Source organism: Castor canadensis, chromosome 6 (assembly GCF_047511655.1).
Source record: "Castor canadensis chromosome 6, mCasCan1.hap1v2, whole genome shotgun sequence".
NCBI classification, from domain to species: domain Eukaryota; kingdom Metazoa; phylum Chordata; class Mammalia; order Rodentia; family Castoridae; genus Castor; species Castor canadensis.
This window is the reverse complement of record NC_133391.1, coordinates 44,118,042-44,137,584: the sequence shown is the minus strand read 5'-3', so window position 1 is coordinate 44,137,584 and position 19,543 is coordinate 44,118,042. Positions and strand designations below refer to the sequence as shown.

The 19,543-nt window shown below is 43.5% G+C and overlaps 2 protein-coding genes across 4 annotated transcripts in view; both read right to left on the bottom strand.

The window, feature by feature from the left end:
- Positions 1-3,030, bottom strand: part of Tuba8 (tubulin alpha 8) — a 33,622-nt gene extending 30,592 nt beyond the window's left edge. The window contains exon 1 of the mRNA XM_020185920.2: positions 2,890-3,030. The gene's annotated coding sequence lies outside the window, so the exon portion shown is untranslated. The remainder of the gene's footprint in view (positions 1-2,889) is intronic.
- On the bottom strand, positions 9-11,068 carry Pex26 (peroxisomal biogenesis factor 26). 3 transcript variants are annotated; one of them, XM_074076464.1, is made up of 6 exons: positions 10,844-11,026; positions 10,447-10,718; positions 8,894-9,034; positions 7,589-7,884; positions 6,139-6,285; positions 9-2,844 (listed from the first exon to the last, which is right to left on the bottom strand). In XM_074076464.1, the coding sequence occupies exons 2-6, from the start codon at positions 10,674-10,676 to the stop codon at positions 2,672-2,674; spliced, it is 987 nt and encodes a 328-aa protein (XP_073932565.1). In that variant the 5' UTR covers positions 10,677-10,718; positions 10,844-11,026; the 3' UTR covers positions 9-2,671. The 3 variants fall into 3 exon arrangements, with proteins under 3 accessions (XP_073932565.1, XP_073932563.1, XP_073932564.1); XM_074076462.1 differs by having other exon boundaries at positions 7,589-7,869; positions 10,447-11,068; XM_074076463.1 differs by lacking the exon at positions 9-2,844 and adding an exon at positions 2,996-3,132 and having other exon boundaries at positions 10,447-11,040.
- Between the last annotated feature and the right edge of the window lie 8,475 nt (positions 11,069-19,543).

Genomic DNA, 19,543 nt, shown 5'->3' with positions numbered 1-19,543 from the left:
AGATAAAATTAGTTTTAATAGATTTTATTTAATTCAATATATCCAAAATATTTTCATTTCAACATGCAATCAATATTAAAAAATGACTTGAGTTTCCATTCTTTTCTTAGTACTTGGTCTTCAAAATCCAGTGTGTATTTTACAATTACAGAATGATTCAACATGGACTAGCCACATTCCAAATGCTCAAAATCTACATTCAGCTGATGGCTACTGCACTGCATGATGCAGGTATAAGTCACTTTGATCTCATTCAACACAGTTTTGAAGACCATGGGAAAGGTTAAGTTCACAGGAGCAGTTTGGGTTCTGAGTTCCCAATCTAACTAGGCAGTGGCCACTGGAGAGTTCGAGACCAGGACTACAACCAGAGGGTGCCAACAGAACCACACTGGAGAACCTCAGCAGAGAAAACAAAAATGAGTTGGGCATAACCAAGACTTCTTTATGTTCAGGGTTTCACAACACAAAACCACAGCATCACCAAAGGCACATAACCTGCTTATGTCATTTAAGTCAACCTATTCAGCAACCCCTCTGAGCACCTTCACTCCTAGCCTTTGGCTGGGCACTGGGAAAAGCTGGGGCTGGGGACAGCAACCACTCACAAGAGCTCCTCCTTGGGGCAAGAGATGGTGCCAAGCACTTCCTAAGTACTACTTTTACTCATCTGAGAGTCCCTGTAAGATAAGAAGTGACTTACAGGTAAGAACCTAAGGCTGAGAAAGGTGAAACTACTACAACAGTCACCCACACAGCAGAGCAGGGATCTAAGCCTCACTTGTCCACTGCCACAGCCTTGTTGCCCACCTCCAAAGAGCTCACAGTGATGGCGTTAACAAGGAATTCCACAACTATGAGGTCACTACTACAGGAGGCATATGAGACAGGGGACTGGAAGGAGGGAGGGTAAGAAAAGGATTCCCAGAGGTACCCCGGATCAAGCCTAGAAGGTCACGGAGCTTTCTTAGCAGAGCAGATGATGATTTCTCCACAGGAACAGTGAGAGACAAAGCACAGGGCAAGCACTGGGTCAGGAAACCCTGACTGGAGGGCAGCTGGAGGGCACTGTGCCTAAGGAGCAAAGACCACACAGCAAAGTAGGGATGTCAGACAAAACCTGCACACAACAGACCTTAACTTCTATGAAGAAGAATCTGGATTTCATTCTGTGGGCTGTGGAAGCTATTAAAGAGTTCTCTGTAGGAGAGTGAATGGGACCAGCTTAAGAAATCATTCTAAGCCAGGAATGAGTCTCAGCTAGTTGGGAGGCTGAGGGAGGAGTATTACTTGAGCCCAGGAGTTTGGGGCAGCCTAGGCAACATAGCAAGACCCTGCCTCAAAAAGAAAAAAGGGCAGGTAGTTGGAGGGGAAAAGGAGAGAGTAATAGGGGGAGAATCCGATCAAAATCATCACAACAAAACCCACTAAAAACTGTCAAAAAAGGAGAGGGGAGGAGGAAAAGGGGTTAAGGAAGAGTAATATAGACAGGGTGAATTTGATCAAAGTACATTATATGCATGTATTTAAATACCACAATGAAACCCCTTTGTATAATTAATTCATGCTAATAAAAAATTTTTTTAAAAAGAAGTAATTCTAAAGGAGGGATTTCAAATCTTACCTGAATCCCTTTCTCTCCCCGGGAGTCAAAACTCTATTTAAAACCCATATTAAAAGAACCATAGATTGGTTTCCTACAGAGTTAGACTATGTCCTAGGGATTTAGATAAAATTCTAAGTACCTGTGAAGTTTCCTTTACTAAAGAGAAGTCCTAACTCTCAATTTCTAAGTAGACCAACAAAAAGCCAACAGCACCCCTTATATTCCTGGCAGTCACAATGACCAAGGCCCTAGCTTCAATGGCATACCCCCCCGCACCGGCAAGCTTGAGGCCTTCCACCATCTTGACAGCACAGGGTAACCTGCATCCACTTACACAGACAGACACACCGAAGAAAGCTGAAATGTTTCAATTCCTCAATACCACAGTTCCAATACCTCCTCTCCTGAGGTTTACTGTTCACTGCCTTCAAAACTCATGCTATTCCTCCACCCAGCCCCCACACAGACCTTCCACCTCACCTGATTACCCAATTCCATTTTCAGCTCATCAGCCTCTGAGGCTGGCCTACTTTTCAAGGACACAAAAGCTGAAAAACTTATGCATTATACAAACAATAGAATAACTAGGATAACAGGACATAGGGGGAACCATGGTGTGTACCAAGGAGGCAAAGATACCTGAGGAAACAGCCATGGGACAAAGTTTGCAGGGCATGCAGAGGGCAATGGTGAGGAGAGCAGTTAGATACTGAGTGCAACAGGGCAGGACTTGGCTACTAACACGTTAGAAAACTGAGCTGAAGACCAAGAGGTACCTAGCAAGATCACTTTCCCCAGTGATCAGGGCTCATTTTGCTCCCTGTGGTCAGCAGGGTGCTTCTGAAGCCCTGTCCTGTCTTAACTGTGAGAAACCTCAAGCAATGGGAGGACTTATGGCCACTGGAGGGCCACACTGGTGGACCACATGTAATTAATTATACCAACATTTGTAGGAGAGAAGAAAAAGGCCCTTCTGAACTCACTCTGAATAATTAAGGTACTGCTTCATGGGGAAATTATCAGAAATACAATTTTCAGGGAAGTGAAAGGCCAAGGGTTACTCCTCTAGGATTTTTCTGAACTTCCAGCTCCATCAATACCTTGACCTGGAAAGCCACCCATCTTTGCCAAGAAAAGGGAATGTTTCCCAAACACACCCACTATTCCAAACTTCTTCCCAGGCGTAAGAAGCACTGTTCTGGACAGCTGGGCCTTCGGCCCCATTGTTTCCATGTTTCCTGCAAGGCACAGAAGGAAAAAAACCACTGCAAACCATGGCTCACCTGCCTCAGTTGCTCTTTCTAGAATGAGTCAAGCCTACTCCCATAGGGCCAGTTAGCCACAGGAACCAGGACACAAGCCCAGCTACTCTGCTTCTGTGGGTGTGAACCATGAGAGGCTGAAGCAATCAGAGAGAACCACTCAGTCATGGAGGGCAAGTGGGTAAAGATGAGTAAACGTGGCCTTCCGGATCCTGCGGAAGAGCTGAGCCAGCTGGTACAGTAAGGGCAGTGAAGAGGGAGAAGCTGCAGGGAAAGGGAAGACAACTGTGAGTGCTCCCTCCCACTCCCCTCCTCACTTGCCCCATGGAGGCTTTAAAGCACAAGTTCGTATTTCATGGTATTTACATTCTCCTCAATAACAAGGAATTTCACTTCCTCTGGGGTATGTGTTCTCCACTTAAACTGAAGAGACCTTAAGGTTGCTTAAAAAAGGTCCAGATTTATTACATTTTAACCTAACTTTCCAGTATACAAAACCTAGTAATAGTAGCTGCCTCTGGGGAGAAGAATTTGGAAACACTTTTCACATTTTGTACCTTGCTGAACCTTTTAAATGTACAGCCATATGACAGCATTACCTATTTTTACCCTACATTAATTTTATTAAAAATAAAGCAAAATCTACCAAGTTTATTTGTTTTCCTTGTTTGAATTACTGATTTTTTTAAAAAAAAAACAGAGAATATATATACTTCTTAAAAAATTTAAAAAAAAAAATTTTTGGCAGTATTGGTGTTTAAACTCAGAGCTTTGTGTTTATGCTTTGACACTTAAGCCACCCCTCCACCCCTTTTTGCTTCAGGTTATTATATTTTAGACACAGTCTTACATTATTGCCAAAGGTGGGCCTGGACCGAGATTCTCCTACTTTCAGCCTCCTAGCACAGCTAGGACCACAATCATGCACCCCCGCACTCAGCTTACTGGCTGAGATGTGGTCTTGCTAATGTTTTGCCTGGGATGGTCTCAAGTCGCCATCTCCTAATCACAGTCTCATAAGCAAACATGAGCCTCCATGACCAGCCTCTTCTTATTTTATATTTGCAGTACCAGAGTTTGAATTCAGAGACTCATGATTGCTAGGCAGGCCTTCTACCACTTGAGCCCTGCCCCCAGCTCTGTATTTCTTTCTTAAAGAACTCTACCATTTGAGTTTATTTCTCTCTTAAACAAATAAAAAATGTCCCTGCTAGCTACTTGGGAGGTGGAGAGCAATAGTATCGAGGTTCAAAGCCAACCTGGGCAAAAAGTTAAGACCCTAACTTAACCAATAAAAGCTTGGCGTGGTTAGTAGAAATCAGTCAGCCCAGCACCCAGCAATGTAGGAAGCACCAATAGGAGGATCATGGTCCAGGTCAGCCAGGGCATAAATGTGAAACCTTAGGAAAATAACTAAAGCATAAGGACAGGGTTGTCACTCAAGTTGTAGTGCACCTACCTGCCCAGCAAGTGCTTAAAGTCCCCTGAGTTCAAACTCCTAGTACCAAGGGTAAAAAAAAAGTCCCAGCTACTTGGAGGGCTAAAAAGGGGAAGCTCACATAAGGCCAGAGCTTTGACCCAATATAGTGAGACTCCCCCACCCATTTCAAAAAAAAGGGTGGGGGGAAATTATTCATTTGCTTATTTGGTCATTTATTTATTTATTATTTTGATTGAACCCAGGATTTAGAGCATGATAAGCACATACTCTACCACTGAGCTACATTCTCAGCCCTTAAAAAAATATTTTTTTAGGAAGCTCTTGGTAGTTGGTCCTTGTTACATCATTTCTTCCAAGTTCTCACTGTGGCCCATTCACAGGCTATCCTCTCTCTCGAGCCAAGGCAACTTTTCAGGAAGGTCTGAACAGCCCTGGAAATAGCAACTTTGTGCTGTCACCTCTTAGGAGATCAGAGTTTATGATACCAAAGGACTGAGAGGAATGCTAAGGAATTTCTAAGTTTTTAATCAAGACTCTGGAAAAAAGCAGAAAGTCAAAGGGTGGATAGAAAAGAACACAAACTAGCCTTAGCTTTTTTTTTTTGCAGAGCTGGGGATTAAACCCAGAGTCTTATATGTACTAGACAAGCACACTACCACTGAGCTATACCCCCAGTCCTAGTCTTAGCATTTCTGAAAGCCACCTAGTGACTTTTTTGTACAATAAACAGAGCTGCCTAGAGGGAATTCCTGCTTAGAGTCCAGCAAAGGAGATAATAAGGTCACTCTAAGCTATACAAAAGAATTTTTTCAAAGAGAGCTGAATACATATAAAAGGAAAGTAGGGAAAATAAGGAAGATTTAAAGATTTAGTCAAAAAGCGACAACTTTAAAAACAGACAAACTGTGTAACCTGGGGCTAGTCATTATACCTCTCTGGTTGCTAGGTTTTTTTGACCAAAAATGAAAGAAAAAGAAAGAACTAAAGTAGAGTTTCTGGTTTTCCTTTCAGTTTTGAAAGCTATGTAATTCTCTTCTAAGTCTGCATTCACGAGAAAATAAAGGAGAATTAGATTACTCTCACAGAGAGTAACACAAAAAAGATCTAGCCAAGTATGGTGGTACACACCTATAATCCCAGCACTCAAAAGGCTGAGGCAAAAGGATCATGAGTTCAAGGTCAGCCCAGGCTACACAGAATTCCAGACTGGCGTGGGCTAAATTGGGACTCCTGTCTCAAAAAATACTAACTTATAAAGAAGTAGTCACCTGAGGCCCAGTGCCGGCATACCTGAGCAATTAATCCTCAGGAAATAACTAGGGCTATTCCCAAGTATCACTTAGGGAACTCATTTCTACTTCACAGTGAAGCAGAAAACAGAATTGTCATCAATATGTTCAACCTTTACATCAATGATGAAAGTTTCTGTAAATTGTAATATTATTTAGCTATTTTAAATCATGACTGAAGGTATATTTGACACATAAAACTGCGTATCATATCTGTAGCCATAAAGGAAAAACTTCAAATTTCTGTTTTCTTTTTATGTTCTCTACTTTCATTTACAACTTCATGTTTTGAATTAACAATTAGGTATTAACACTTGGACTTAACAGTGTTAAGATTTTTTTTTTTTTTAAACTCCAAGTTCTAGTTAGAGTTCACCCGGGATAAAGCAAGTGCCTAAATGACTCCATCAATGTTCAATCCTTGTTGCTAGGATGTGCCATCCCTAGCACATTCTAATGAGTGCTGACGAACACCTGCTCCCATAGCCCCCCTGCTGTTAAGCCCCCTTCCCCAGGAACAATGGAGATTCCACCACTTACCTGGGTCAAACCTCAACATCAAGACGCAGAGGATCAAGGCAGCCAAGAGGCTTTTCCTCAAGGGCAGAGAAAGGAGGTGGCTCACTGCAGAGTCCCAAAGCCGGCGAAGCAACATCAGTAGTGACAGGAATTTATGGGAGAACAACCCTGGTGAGGGCACAGAGCATAATTTCAGGGTAAGTCAGGGGAATCAACTTCCCTGGTTCTGAGTTTTGAGCTGGATTATAAGAGTTGAGCAAAGAGTAATGAAAATAATTTTCTCATGAAGCTCATGAAGTAGTTCAAAAGGAAATTCCAAAAGCTCTAAAAATGGGGCTTTGGGGGAAGGGTTTTTTTTTTTAAGTTTTTTTGTTTGTTTTGTCCTGATAGAACCACCTGAACTTGCCATCAAACCCTTCTTTCCACCTCTCTTCCCCAGGAAATGCAGGGCAGAGAGCCAGAAGCCATAGGTAACAAAAACCTGCTTACAAACAAGGAGTTCTATCTCAGCAGGTTCATGCTCTCAGATGCACAAAGAAAAATACTTTAGAGAACAGAATTATAATCACCTAACTAAGCCAAAAGGCTTTAACGTAAAATTTAAAAAAGAAAAAAGCAGAAATAGGCCTATCATACATAGTACCAAGAAAAAAGAATAGGGATCAATGGGTAAAGACTATCAGGTGAGATAATTAAATTTGTCATAAGAAAAAACTTCCCTACAAACTGTCCAGAGATGGAATGCACTGCTTCAGCAGACAGGGAACTTTCTGCCCTTGAGAGTATTCATATACAGACTCAATGAAAAAGAAAGGACCAAGGAAGGGTCTGAAGTAGAGGGCCTTTAACATCCCTTGAAAACAGGACAATCCCCACACCTACCCCTGTGTAGAGAGCCTTCATATGACACTAGCAAAAAGGCATGTGTAAAGCTGCATGTTAATGCAGGGTAGAGCTCAAAAAAAAAAAAAAAACCTCAAAAGCTCTAGTTAAGTGAAGACAGAAGACTGTGCACAGGGGCCCAAGGATGAAGGCAAGTAATTTATTTCATAAGTCAGGTTACCAAGTTATTGTGTTAAATTCTTTTCTATCTCAGCATATCTCAGCTGTGTCTGTATTGGGGACAGCATTTAAAGGAGGAATGACATCCCATCCACGCCAGCATGGTGGAAGCAAGCAAGAGATCTAGTGAAAGGACCCCAAGGAGAAGATGACTGATCAGACTCTAAAGGGAAGGTGACTTTCAGGAGTTAAGTGCCATGGATGACAGACCTAGTAACAACTCTCCCCTCCCAATATAGAGACTCTCCTTCCATTCCAACTTCAAAGCCAACTGTCTGGCTTGGCTTTGTTAAGTAACTCAACAGGTTTCTATTCTGTGACATAAGAATTATTCATACCAAGTACTCCTCCCAAGCTCTTAGGAAGTCCACAAGACCCCTCTGCAAAGAACACAGAATCAATGTCCTACCTTCCCGGTTCAGCTTCTGGACATCCATGGAGCCTGAATGCTCCTGTTTATGCTGTTGCCTCACTGTATGAACAGCCTGGAGCATTTCTAGTCGCTGCTCCTCACCAAGGGCAGGAGAGCCCACTGCAAACTCCTCGGCCTCGGACAAGCGGCCCAGGGGCAGGAGCACCCGCTGCAGGTAGAGTTCAGCTAAGGCTCCATATTCTGGAAGGCCCTGGTTGTCTGGATCTTGTAGCCAGGCACTGACTACATTCAGCACAGCTCCAGGCTGTTGCATTTTGCTGTATAAAAGAATGCTGTATGTGGAAGATAGATACAAAAGATACATGTATACACAAATACAACCATGATCATATACACATTTATATACAGAACATGTGTGCAATAGTGGGACTGTTCAATGGGACTCAGGTGGGAGGAAAATGTTAAAGTGAACAATATTGAAATATATTGCATCTGTATAGAAAGATGGCATAATGAAACACACTGAAAGCTGTTAAAAGGGGGGGGCAATAGGGGTAAGACAAGGGAGAGTAATAAAGGGGGTTAATCTGACTAAAGTACAGTATATTCACAGGTGAAATACCATTGTGCAACCCCTCTGAACAATGAATATGGACTTAAAAATGAAGGACAGGATTGTAAAACAGGTCCTGTTAGGGAGTGGGTATTAGCGGGTGGGGGGGAGGGTGGATGAAGGGGATAAAGAAGGGTGAATTTGGTCAATGTATTTCAAATACTTACATGAAATAGAACAATGACATGTATAGTAATCTTTTTAAGTAGGGGAAAAAGGGGTGAGGGAGAGAGATGGTGGGGACAAACATAACCAAGGTACATTATAAGTATATTTGGAAATGTCTAAATGAATCCTTCCTGTACAGTATGTGAATATAAATGTTTTTCAAAAATGCTTCATCCCCAAATAATGCAATCCCCCAAAAAAGAGTCAGTGTTCCACGGCTGGTCATTCTCATAAGCACTACGCTGCTTCTTCTTCCAGCCCTTCCCTACAGAATGTTAACACTTAGGAATTCCTAGGATACTTCTAGGTTGATCAGCAACAGGTCAATCGGCTCTACCCACTTGTCAACAAACACACTATCTCATATCCCTTTTTCTTTTCTGCTATTCAACTCCTACAGTCCTCCTTCCTCGTCCTTTATTGCTATGTTCAGAGGTCTGAAAAAAAGGGAAAGAACTGGCTTTGGAGGGACTGGGAAGGGGGAATGAGGTTCTATTTCAGGAGAGGACAGGAAAACACTCTTGCACCTACACTAATCCAATTATCAGCAAAGAACCTACCACAGCTCCAGGACTTTGGGGGGTAGTTTTTCAGGGACCTGGTAATACTGAAGGACCCAGGAGAGGACTTCCTGCCACCGATCCATTTCTGCCAGAGCCTGGATCCCCACAACACACAAGGAGCATTTCACCTCCACAGAGCTGTCAGCAAAAAGACCAATTTGAGTTTAGAAGTGGTTCCCCTCTATATACATTCCCACCTTCACCCTGACACACTGTTCTCCCCCAGTTCCCAGCTCTGCAGCCATTACCACCTCACAAGTGTCTTATGGGCTGCCCTTTTCCCTCAAGCTAAAAGTTCCTGGGAACTTCTTAGAGGCAAATCAGCTGTTTCCCAATGTGTTGGTTTTTTTTTTAATTTTACCGCTTTTACACTTACTTACATGAGTGTATATTAGTTGGACTATCTCCTCCCCGCCCCAAACCTGTTCCACTCTCTTGTTCTCTGATTTTGTTGAAGAAAAAACATGAGAGATAATAAAGAAAAACATGGCATTTTTGCTAGTTTGAGATAAGGATAGCTATATAGGGAGATTCTTTGTGTTATTTCCATGTACATGTGTATTGCAAACCAAACTGGTTCATCTCTACCAGATCTCTTCACTACTTCCTAGTCCCCTTCCCATAGTGGACTCTGCCAGTTTAAAATTACTGTATTCGTTCCTATACAGTGACCACATCAATCCCAAAGTGTATCTTGTGTTCAGGTGAAATCAGGCTTCAATCAATATAAAGGTGATCCTGAGAGGGAAACAACCTGCAGTCCATAGGTGTGGGTGGGCAGGAGAACTGAAGCTAACAGTTTCCTTAGTGAGAAATGAGTTTGGAACAAGATTTCTGACCATGTGGTAAGTGTAGAAACTTCACAGTAGCCTGTTAGAATTATCTAGTAAGGTACCCACAAACAGCCAAAAAAGGCCTTCAACATTCTCTGCAACAACCCCCCCCCCCACCTACCCACTAAAAACACTGCCCCGGATCTCAGTTCCTTATCCTCTAGGATCAGCTTTGACTCTTCCACCTCCACTGTGGCCTATCCCAACTTTACAATCCACATGGCAATGGTGCCCTCAGCTGCCAGAGGAGACTTGGTAGCGTTAGAAAGAGCAATGCAGGACCAAGGTTTCCTGTGGATTAATTCTTTAATCTTTCAATAAGACCAGAACACTACTCCTGCATCCCCCATGATCGGCCAAAATCAGGAGTGAACAACATGGGCGGAGGGCTCGCCTAGAAGAAGACTTTTGCCACATGCTTACTAAACCCACTTACTATGAACACTAGTACATCTAGGCTCTCCATCACGCATTCTACACTGCAATGGAGAGCAAAGAATTGGCTGTGGGTTCCGTCTAGCTTGTTTCACGACTTGACCGCTTCTTCCACGTGCGCTGCCTCAGTTTCCTCCTCTGTAGCATTGACACAGGATCCATAACCAGCCACTCATAAAAGCCGGGAGTGAAGACTCTTTGTATGAAATCTGTCAATGACAGAAATCCTGCGACCTAAGTCCCTCCCAGAGCACCCGGCAAGGAACCAAGCCCAGCACTTACGAGCCCGTGGGCCCCTCGGCAGGGGCGTCGCCAGCCAGGATCTGCCAGGCGCGCTCGCAGGTCTCCAGCGCCGCGCGGAAGTCCAGGTGCACCACCAGGAGATCGGCCGCCTCCTCCAGCAGGTGCGCGGCGGGGGACGAGGACGCGGCGGCGCGCGGGGGCTCGCTGCTCCGCAGGGGCCCCCCAAGCCCCTTCACGGGGGCTGCGGAGGTGGAGGCGTCGCTCTTCATGGCCGGCCGGGGCCTGTGTGTCAGACGTCGCCGCAGGTCCTCCTGAGTCCGCGGGGCAGAACGAAAAGGAAGGGGCCGGATCTAAGGCAAAGGCCGGGCTCGCCAACAGTCTGGCACGTGAAGAGCCAGTGTGTAAGTGGATTTGAGTTGCGGCGGCCTTCCCCTACCTGGAACTTGCGTCCCCGCCGCGCGACCTGCGCCGGAAGCGCCTTCGCTCCGGGAGCCCGGTGTGGCCCCTGAGACCCCGCAGCCCTCGGCCAGTCGCCGGCGCATGCGCGGCCCGGTGTGGCGCTGGGAGTTGTAGTCCCCGGCTCCAGCTCGCGTCGGGACCTCAACACCCAGCATGCCAAGCCAGAAACTGTCGCCTGCTGGGAGAAAATGCACCCGCCCACCAGCTGAGTCGGGAAATAGGGGAAATGGGCTGTTCACGAGTCAGATGTCCTCACCAGCCAGGTTGGGCTGACACTGGAACGGAGAAATTCCACCTGCTATTTGCACACTTTTGATTCTGAGACTCTGCAGAGTGGTGGCAATTAGGACATCAGGAGGGAGACGTTGTCCTAGCCGGCCACTTCTCCTGAATATGCTCCACCTTTCTGGGCAGAGGTCAAATGTGGTCGGTGTTTACAGGGCCTGGCATTGTGCGAGGCACTTTCTGTCTTACTTAATTCTTCCCTCATCTCTGAGTTAAGGACACCTGTTACCCATTTTACAGGTGAGGAAAGTCACACTAGTAAGTCATAAAAACGCAGTTTTTAACCACTGTTTTGTTCTGACGGGACAGAACTAGGCCTACTCCTCGCATTTACTACGCAAGTTCCTTGAACTCTCCTTGTCTGTATAAAATAAAGATATTGTGAAAAAACAAAACCATGCACTGTCCAGTGCGATTTATAATAAGGTACTGAACCACAGTAGGTATTGATAAATTAGCAGCTGTAAAAATTATATATTTTACACAGATACATAAATTACATTTATTGCAATCATTATGTTCTGTGCTTAACGCAGAATCCTCCCACATTTATATAGGCCTTCTTGACTTTAGTTTCTCCCCAGTTATCTACTTTCTGAACTTTCTCCAAAGCTTCCCTAGGATCATTTGCTCCCCTGGTGATTAGATTAAACAGGGCAGGTAGCTGCTTACATCATACATCCCCTTCCCTTATCTCCAAGCATAGACACAACCACCTTTGGGCTTTTGGCTCTCTGCAGAAAATTTTTACAGAAAGCCCATCAGACTCTGAGGAAAAGAAGTGTATGCCCTGTTACCATATAAGGTAAAGCCAGAACTTCACTTATTCCATAAATACTATTTGAATACATACTAGATGGCAGACACTGTCCTCTGTGGGAGCCCACAGAGAACAAAAGAAACAAAGATGTCTGCCTTCTTAAGCTTACATCATAGTGGAAGAAAACAGACAAAAAAAAAAAAAGTAGGTGCCAGGTACAGTGGTATACATCTGTAGTCCCAGCTACTTGGGAGGCTGGTGTGGGAAGATTGCCTGAGCCCAGGAATTAGACACTGGCCTGGGCAACATAGCCAGAACCCATCTCTTAAAAAGTTAAGTCGGGGTGGGGGATGTCAAGTAAAATACATGTAGTAGTGTATCAGATGATGATAAATACTGATGGGTAATAACTGGAATAGAGAGATGGAGATGCAACCATGGAGAGAAGGGACTGGTATCTGCATTTAGCTTTGGGGTTTTTTCATTGTTGCCTTGTTTGCTTATTCGTTTTTGGTGGTACTTGGGGGTTAAACTTAGGGCCTCACACTTGCTAGGCAGGCACTCTATTATTTGAGCCACTGCCAGCCCTTTTTGCATTGGTTATCTTTGAAACAGGGTCTTACTTTATACCCTGGCTAGCCTGAACCACTATCCTCCTATCTGTGCTTCCCCACACAGCCATTGGTTGAGATGAGTATTCTCATAAACTTTTTGCCAGGTCTGGCCTTCAACAATAATCCTCCCAATCTCCACCTCTCAAATAGCTAGGATTACAGGTGTGAGCTACTGCACTCAGCCTTAGCTAGGCAAATCCAGGGGTGGACAGAGCAGAGGATAAATGTGGTCTTTTTGCTCAGTTCTAACCCTGTCATTAGAGCCATTTTGGAACACCAACCCTAAGACCAACATATTTTCAATGTCATTGTAAGGAGCTCCACCCTAAGCCCTTCTTCCTGGACAGGCAACTTTCATTCCCCACAGCATGTTCCAGAGGCAAGTGGGAGTCAGGCTTAGACTGAGGTTGTCAAAATGTTTCATCAGCCTGCCTCAGACGTTAGATGATGAAGATTGTTAGTACTAACATAATCATTAGGCTGCAAAAAAAAAAAATCTGTTTTTCAGAACTGAGTTTAAAAGTTTGCCCTCAAAAGTCAGGGAACAGAAAAAGCAGCAGAAAATAGACCTGAGTAGGCCTAGGCAAAATGGGATTGGCACTACTACACCCCACCAGGCACACCACCTCTAAGTGACTGCGGCCTAAGAAAAAGTCCCCTTCCATAATCCTTAGCAAATTTCTTGCTATTCCAAATTTATCCAGGAGATGGAAGCACAGCCTTAAAAGAAGCAGCCTTGACAGAAACAAATTTGCCTACCTAGTGAAGAGGCAGCCAGAATGAGGACAAGACATTTGCAGTGGGAGTGGGAAGTGCTAAAAAAATCATATGAAAATAGTGTGTCAAAGTATGTTGTATGCATTGTGAAAATATCACAATGAAATCCATTATTTTGTATAATATATGCTAGTTTAAATGTTTTATTTTTAATTGAGTTATATTTGTATTCTATTCACCCATTGTCATCTGTGGAAATAGGGCTTCTTAGTTGTATGTAACCACCTAACCTTTGACACAGTTATACCCACAAATTGATTCCTCAACACCCAGTATCTGTGACCCACCATCTCCTCTATGTTTGAGTGCAGCCAGAATTTCTCAAGCTAACACAGAAATCTTGAGCAAAAGCCAATTCATTCTACCTGTGTAAGAGTAGACAGGTATTATATGTATAACTAGCCAGCCTTCTTTCTGACTCAGGGCCTGTGAGGCAAGCTTGGAAAGCACCTACTTTCCTCTCAATTTCTCATTCTTGGGATAAACCAAGGAGTGAAAATAAAGTCAGTCTTTCTAATTGATTAGGCCTGGCCCAAGTTAATAGCTCCACTATTGGAACTGTTTCATTGTGAGAAAACCAGCAGAGGAAATGAGACACCAGTATCCCCATTCTGACCCACCTCTAGTCCCCTGCCTGAGCTCTGAAACTTGGTGTTCTTCCTGCCATGTGGCAGAGTGATCAGGGTAGCCCCTTAATCTATAGGTGCAGGGTCTGCAGGTGGTGCTTTATAGCAGAAAGAACACTGGAATGGAAGACAGGAGACAACTTTAGAATCCTGTGACAAAGCCACAGGGAAGTTGCTAGCCAACTTCCCTGTGACTGACCTTCTCTGAGGACACTGATGCCAACACTTTCAGGTGGTCAGAAGAGAACCTGTGACAGCCCACGGAACCCCTGAAATCACTCAGGCTGATACAAGGTCTGGTGTATTGAGGGTAAAAAGCAGGAGGAATCTTATTACACCTCCAGCTTCTGGAATCTTACTTTCTGACCAGGAGTCCAACTCTTGACTCTTCTATGCATAGATAGAGATACCCACATCTTGCTCCCTCCAAGCTGGTTCCAAATTTCAGGCCAATAAATATCATCCACAGATGCTCCCTCACATCCATCCCACCTGGCCAGAGCCCCTCAGTACAGTGACACCTATAAAAATAGTCCACAGGTAATAGATCATGCCAAGTGCAAACCTTTGGCCAGATAGAAGCCAAAGAGATACGTGTGGGCGGGGTGGAAAGGATGTTTTTCCAGGATGGTGAAGGGGCCATGCCTCCCTGGCTCCAGATCTTTGTCAGTTATGTTGGCATTTTTATGGTTCTTTTAAAAAGTCAAGACTCAGAATTCAGGGCAGAACACAATGCTCTTGTTTTCTTCTCCGCATATAGATGCAGCAGAACTCTGCTTCTGTATCTAAGAAGTGATCACCACAGTCGTGATCATCCTGCAGAGTACTTTATGGTAATAAATGTAGATCTATTTAATTTTATGGCATGGTATTGACTACATGCTTTTTTGTGTGCTGAACACTTAACTCATTTTAATCCTCAACAATCCTATGAAAAAGGTCCTAATGTCATGCTTACTTTGTATAACTTTATCTACTTTGTAGATAAAGAAACTGAGGTACAGAGATGCTGTTAAGTTGCTTGTCCAAGGTCACATGTGTTCATACCAGGAAAGGACTTAAACTCGGGCATTTTGGCCTCAGAGCCTTTCTTCTTAACTAGGACATAACTCAGGCTCTACAATATACTTTCAATATTATTGTTATTATTATTATCATCCCTATTTATTAATGGGAAACTAAAGCTGAGAAACTGCCCAAGCTCAAAACATGTAGTTTCAGTGGCAATGCTCAGACATAACTCCAGCAGATGCCATGTCTATTCATCTCCAGCACCACAAAAACAAAAACAAACAAACAAAAAACAAAGGACCATTAGTAAGTCCTCTTCATCTACCTTGAAAATGACTGAGAAGGTTCCTCCTTAGTTGGAAGAGTCTCCCTCTGGGAAGGGTTTTCTTTTAGGGAGCCCTTTTCTCACTGACCCCAGGATCCACTCAGAGAAGACTAAACAAACCTTAAGACACACCCAAAGACTGCTGTTTGGAATAATTAATAGATGCAATTCAACCCTGACTGAAGGTGTAAACATCTCTCTCCTCCCCAGCCTTTCCTGATCTCACCTAATTCAAGCTGATCACTCCTTCCTACAAATACCCACCTATGCTTCACTTTTTTGTGTCTCTCCTAGGGGTCCTTACAATTCCCTTGTTTCCTTTAAGTTAATTTTTGTCATTCCACTATTTGTCTGTGCCCTTCCTAAAGACAAGGATGAGGTCTCACTCATTTCTGCACCCTGTGCTGTTGGGCATGGTGAAAACAATAAGCATAAGGAGCCTCTCCTGAGCTATTCTGAAATATTCAGTCTAGACATTCAGGCACCCTCACTCTTGCTGGAAAGCACTGAGTGAAATGGATGGAAGCTGAGAAGGCATGTGCCCCAGCCTAGCCCCTGGGAAGAGATACCTAGAGATGTTTCCAGATGTTGCTACTCTACCTGCCTTCTTGCCTATGAATAATTTGCAATATTCTTTCTGGAGTATTCATCCCTGTTTTCCAGGAAATAATCTAATAAACTCAGTCACTCTGAGTCAGAGAGTTTTGAAGCTGAAAGGACGCTTATCATACCAGTCAAGGAAACTGAGGTCCCACTGAGCAGCTGCTTCTGGAGCACAGTTAGAATGACACCGGGCCTGGTTCCTTCTGTGACAAAGCTAGGTGACCTCTACACAGCTGATACAAAGTGTAGTGTATTGAGGAATGGAAAAAAGAAACAGGAAGAATCTTACTCCATCTGCAACTTATAGCATCTTTCTGGCCAGGAGTCCAACTTTTTTTTTTTTTTTTTTTTTGTAGCGGTGTTGGGGTTTGAACTCAGGGCTTCACACTTTCTGGCCGTACTATACCATTTGAGCAAACCTCCAGCACTTTTTGTTCTGATTACTTTGAAGATAGTCTCCCTTTTTGCTCCAGTTGGCCTACACAGTTATCTTCCTATTCTAAGCTTCCTGCCGTAGCTGGGATGACAGGTGCATACCACTGTGCCCAGTCATTGGTTGAGATGGGCTGGCCCATCTCAAGAGATCGATTGCCAGGGCTGGCCTGGGATCATGATCCTCCCCCATCTCAGCCTCCCAAGAAGCTAGGATTACAGGTGTGGGCCATTGGCACTCAGCCTGGATCCCAATTCTTGACTATTTCATGCAAAGGTCAGAGATGTCCACATCTGTGGTTAGCCTGGCCTGTCTTGCTCTGTCCAGGCTAGTTCCATATTTCAGTCAATAAATAGCATTCACAGCTGCTCCCTCAAATCCACCCCACCTGGCAGAGCCAGGGACATCTGTGGCAACACTAAAAAGTCAGTGAAGTGAGGAAAACAGGTGTCTGAGCACAATTTTTTACCAAAAATTCATTTCAAAAGTTAAGAACTACTCAGCCAAGCTCCAATCTACTTGGTTTTATAAAGACCTCTTTTTCTGTGAGCTAGTATGCCAAGAAAATCACCCTTCCTGGGATTTGAATGACACAACTCTAGGAGGTACCAACATATCAAGTCTGTGTGAATGGCACCTCCTGGGGTTGTGCAGCTTTACAACTGACAAGGCTATGGTTAGCACAACACAGTAACATGGGCTTTGAGGCCAAGATCCCAGTGCACTGAGGTCTTCCTGGAGACATGATCAGTAGCGTAAGTTTTTCCTGGGGACACTCTCAGTTGTATGTGGCAATACCAGAGAGCTTGCCCATTCCCCAGCCGGGTCTCTTGCCCTCAGTGAACAGGCTGCCCCACAGACAAGCTGCCTCCAGGCATGTGCAGACTTGCCTGTGGAAAATCTGGGGAGAATATTGTCAAGCACAGTAGGCACGCTACCATCATCCTTTCCATTTTGTGTCCTGCTAAGGAGCGTGTTTGCTCCTGTGTGTCTGGTTCTGAAATGTAGCGGGGCAGTAGCAGTATATTACAGGTAGGTTCACCACACCCTTCCCTTAATCCCTCAGGACAATGAGCAACCTGAATGAGATAGATGAGTTCACCATTCTCTCTGACATTCAGAATCTAAGGGACCAGAAAGAATAGAGGTGGAAAAACAGGAATCCCATGTTACCATAGCAAACAAGGAAATTCATGTGTACACAGCCTGTGATTAAAACCACCATGTTATTATAGCCCATGAAATAAGCAGAAATGAAAGGGTGTCTCTCTCTCCCTTTCCACAGCCATCTTGAAGGGACTTCATTCTCTGACTTTTTGTCATTATGATTTTCACCAACTGCTCTTTGTTCCCAGGCAGTCCATATTTCATACCTAAGAAAACATTCTGGCTAGGGAAGCAGCTCAAGTGGTAGAGCACCTGCCTAGCAAGCCCTGAATTCAAACCTCAATGCCACCAAAAGGAAAAAAAAAAAAGACAACATTTCTATGGGGGTAAAGGGACATTCATCTTCCAATGACTCACCACTTGAGACCTGACTGCTGGATAGCCACTGTTTTTTGCCTTTTCATTATTTCTGTTGAAATGAAATTACCCAGAGGAAAAATTTTACCCAGAGGAAAAATAATCCAAACAAGACAAAAAAAAAAAATACAAAGAGAGTGAGAATCTGAAATACCACCATTCAAAATGATAACTTTTAACATTTTGATGAACACATGCCATCTAAACATGTAATTACACACAATTATTCTGCCCAGTACCCTGATTTACCCATTCATGGTATGTCAAGGGAGTCCTTTTAGGTCTTCTGCTGGATATTGGTATCACCCCTACCTAAAAACAAGAAAACAAAAATGCTGCTATTACTAATAACAATTTCCATATTTATGATTCTCTGTAGCTAAATAACACTTGTACATCCTTGTTTCCACATAACCCTGAAACTGAAAAAGAGTACCCAGGGACATCCATCTCCCCTGTTTGTGTGTTTAATAATAATTATCCCTCCCATTTATGCAGTACTTTGCAACTTAAAAAGCACTTTCACATTATTTTATTTGATTGTCACCAAGTGAGATGATCAAGGATATGATATGCAATCAACATTGCAATCACAATAATAGCCATAGCTGTGTTTGTTGAGAAATGAGTGTGTACCAGGCTCTGTGCTAGGTACACACAATTGCATTGTCTCATTCAATCCTCATCACCCCATTGCAAAGATAATAAAACTAATGTGGAGACATGTTAAGTAATTTGATCAAATTTCTACAGCTAATGCAAGTGGAATTCCAATCTAGCATGCCTGACTTTAAAAGTCCCTGTATTATACTGCCTCTTATAACAACTAGTATTTGTGTGGCACTTTGCAAAACACTCTACCATATACTGTGGTCTCAATTTTATAGAAAAAGAAACCAAGGCCAGAGTGGTTAGACAATCTGCCTGAAGTCTCAGAGCCAGGATTTTTAACCATTCTGATACAACATCTGCTGGATTTCTACCATATTTATCAGCCTCTGACGTCTAACTAAAGGTGCTGGCATGTCAAAACCCTCCTCTTAAGTCTCCAGAGAGGAACTGTTGTTAAGATCTTCAAAAATCCTTCCCTCTGCAGTAGAATTGGCTTCTTTTTGTGGAGGCTGGGCTCTTTGTCAGATCATGCACCATCTGGGAAGAAAGAGATGAAGTTTCAGGTGGTGTACAAATCAGGTCCAAACCATCCTATATCTTGACTTTCTTGTGCTCTTGTCATAAGACAGACTTGGTCTGTCTCATTCTTTTCTTTCACAGAGGAGGAGAGAAACTGTTTATTCTTAAGGATATGAAACTAGAGATGATGAAAGAAAATAAAATGAGATGCAGGAAAACCACTTAAACACAGGGCGGGTAGAAGACATACAAGGAATTAAACAGCATCTTCTTGATGTATGGACAAAGCGTTGGCTTATAGAAGCTATTAGGCAATCAAAATTAATATTTTCCCTTTTAGAGATAACAATTTTTATTTATAAAGCACTCCTTGCTGGAATGAGCTCAAAGCACTTAATGGATGCTGGCTAATTACCCCACCCAACAAACAATCAGGCAACTAGGAAAAGAGAGAGGTAATTATTCCCATTTTACAGCAAGAAGACTGAGCCACATAAGAATGGTGCCCTGCTCAAAGCCAGGGCTGAAAATAGAAGCCAAGCCTCCTAGTATTACCCTTCTATCACACCGTTTACAGGTTTCCTGTTT

Coding starts and splice junctions, on each gene's coding strand:
- Pex26 (XM_074076464.1), bottom strand. CDS start 10,676: ATGAAGAGCGACGCCTCCACCTCCGCAGCCCCCGTGAAGGGGCTTGGG. Junction 7,885..8,893: donor CCCAAAGTCCTGGAGCTGTG/GTAGGTTCTTTG, acceptor TTCCACATACAG/CATTCTTTTATACAGCAAAA. Junction 6,286..7,588: donor CCAGAAGCTGAACCGGGAAG/GTAGGACATTGA, acceptor TGCCCTCACCAG/GGTTGTTCTCCCATAAATTC.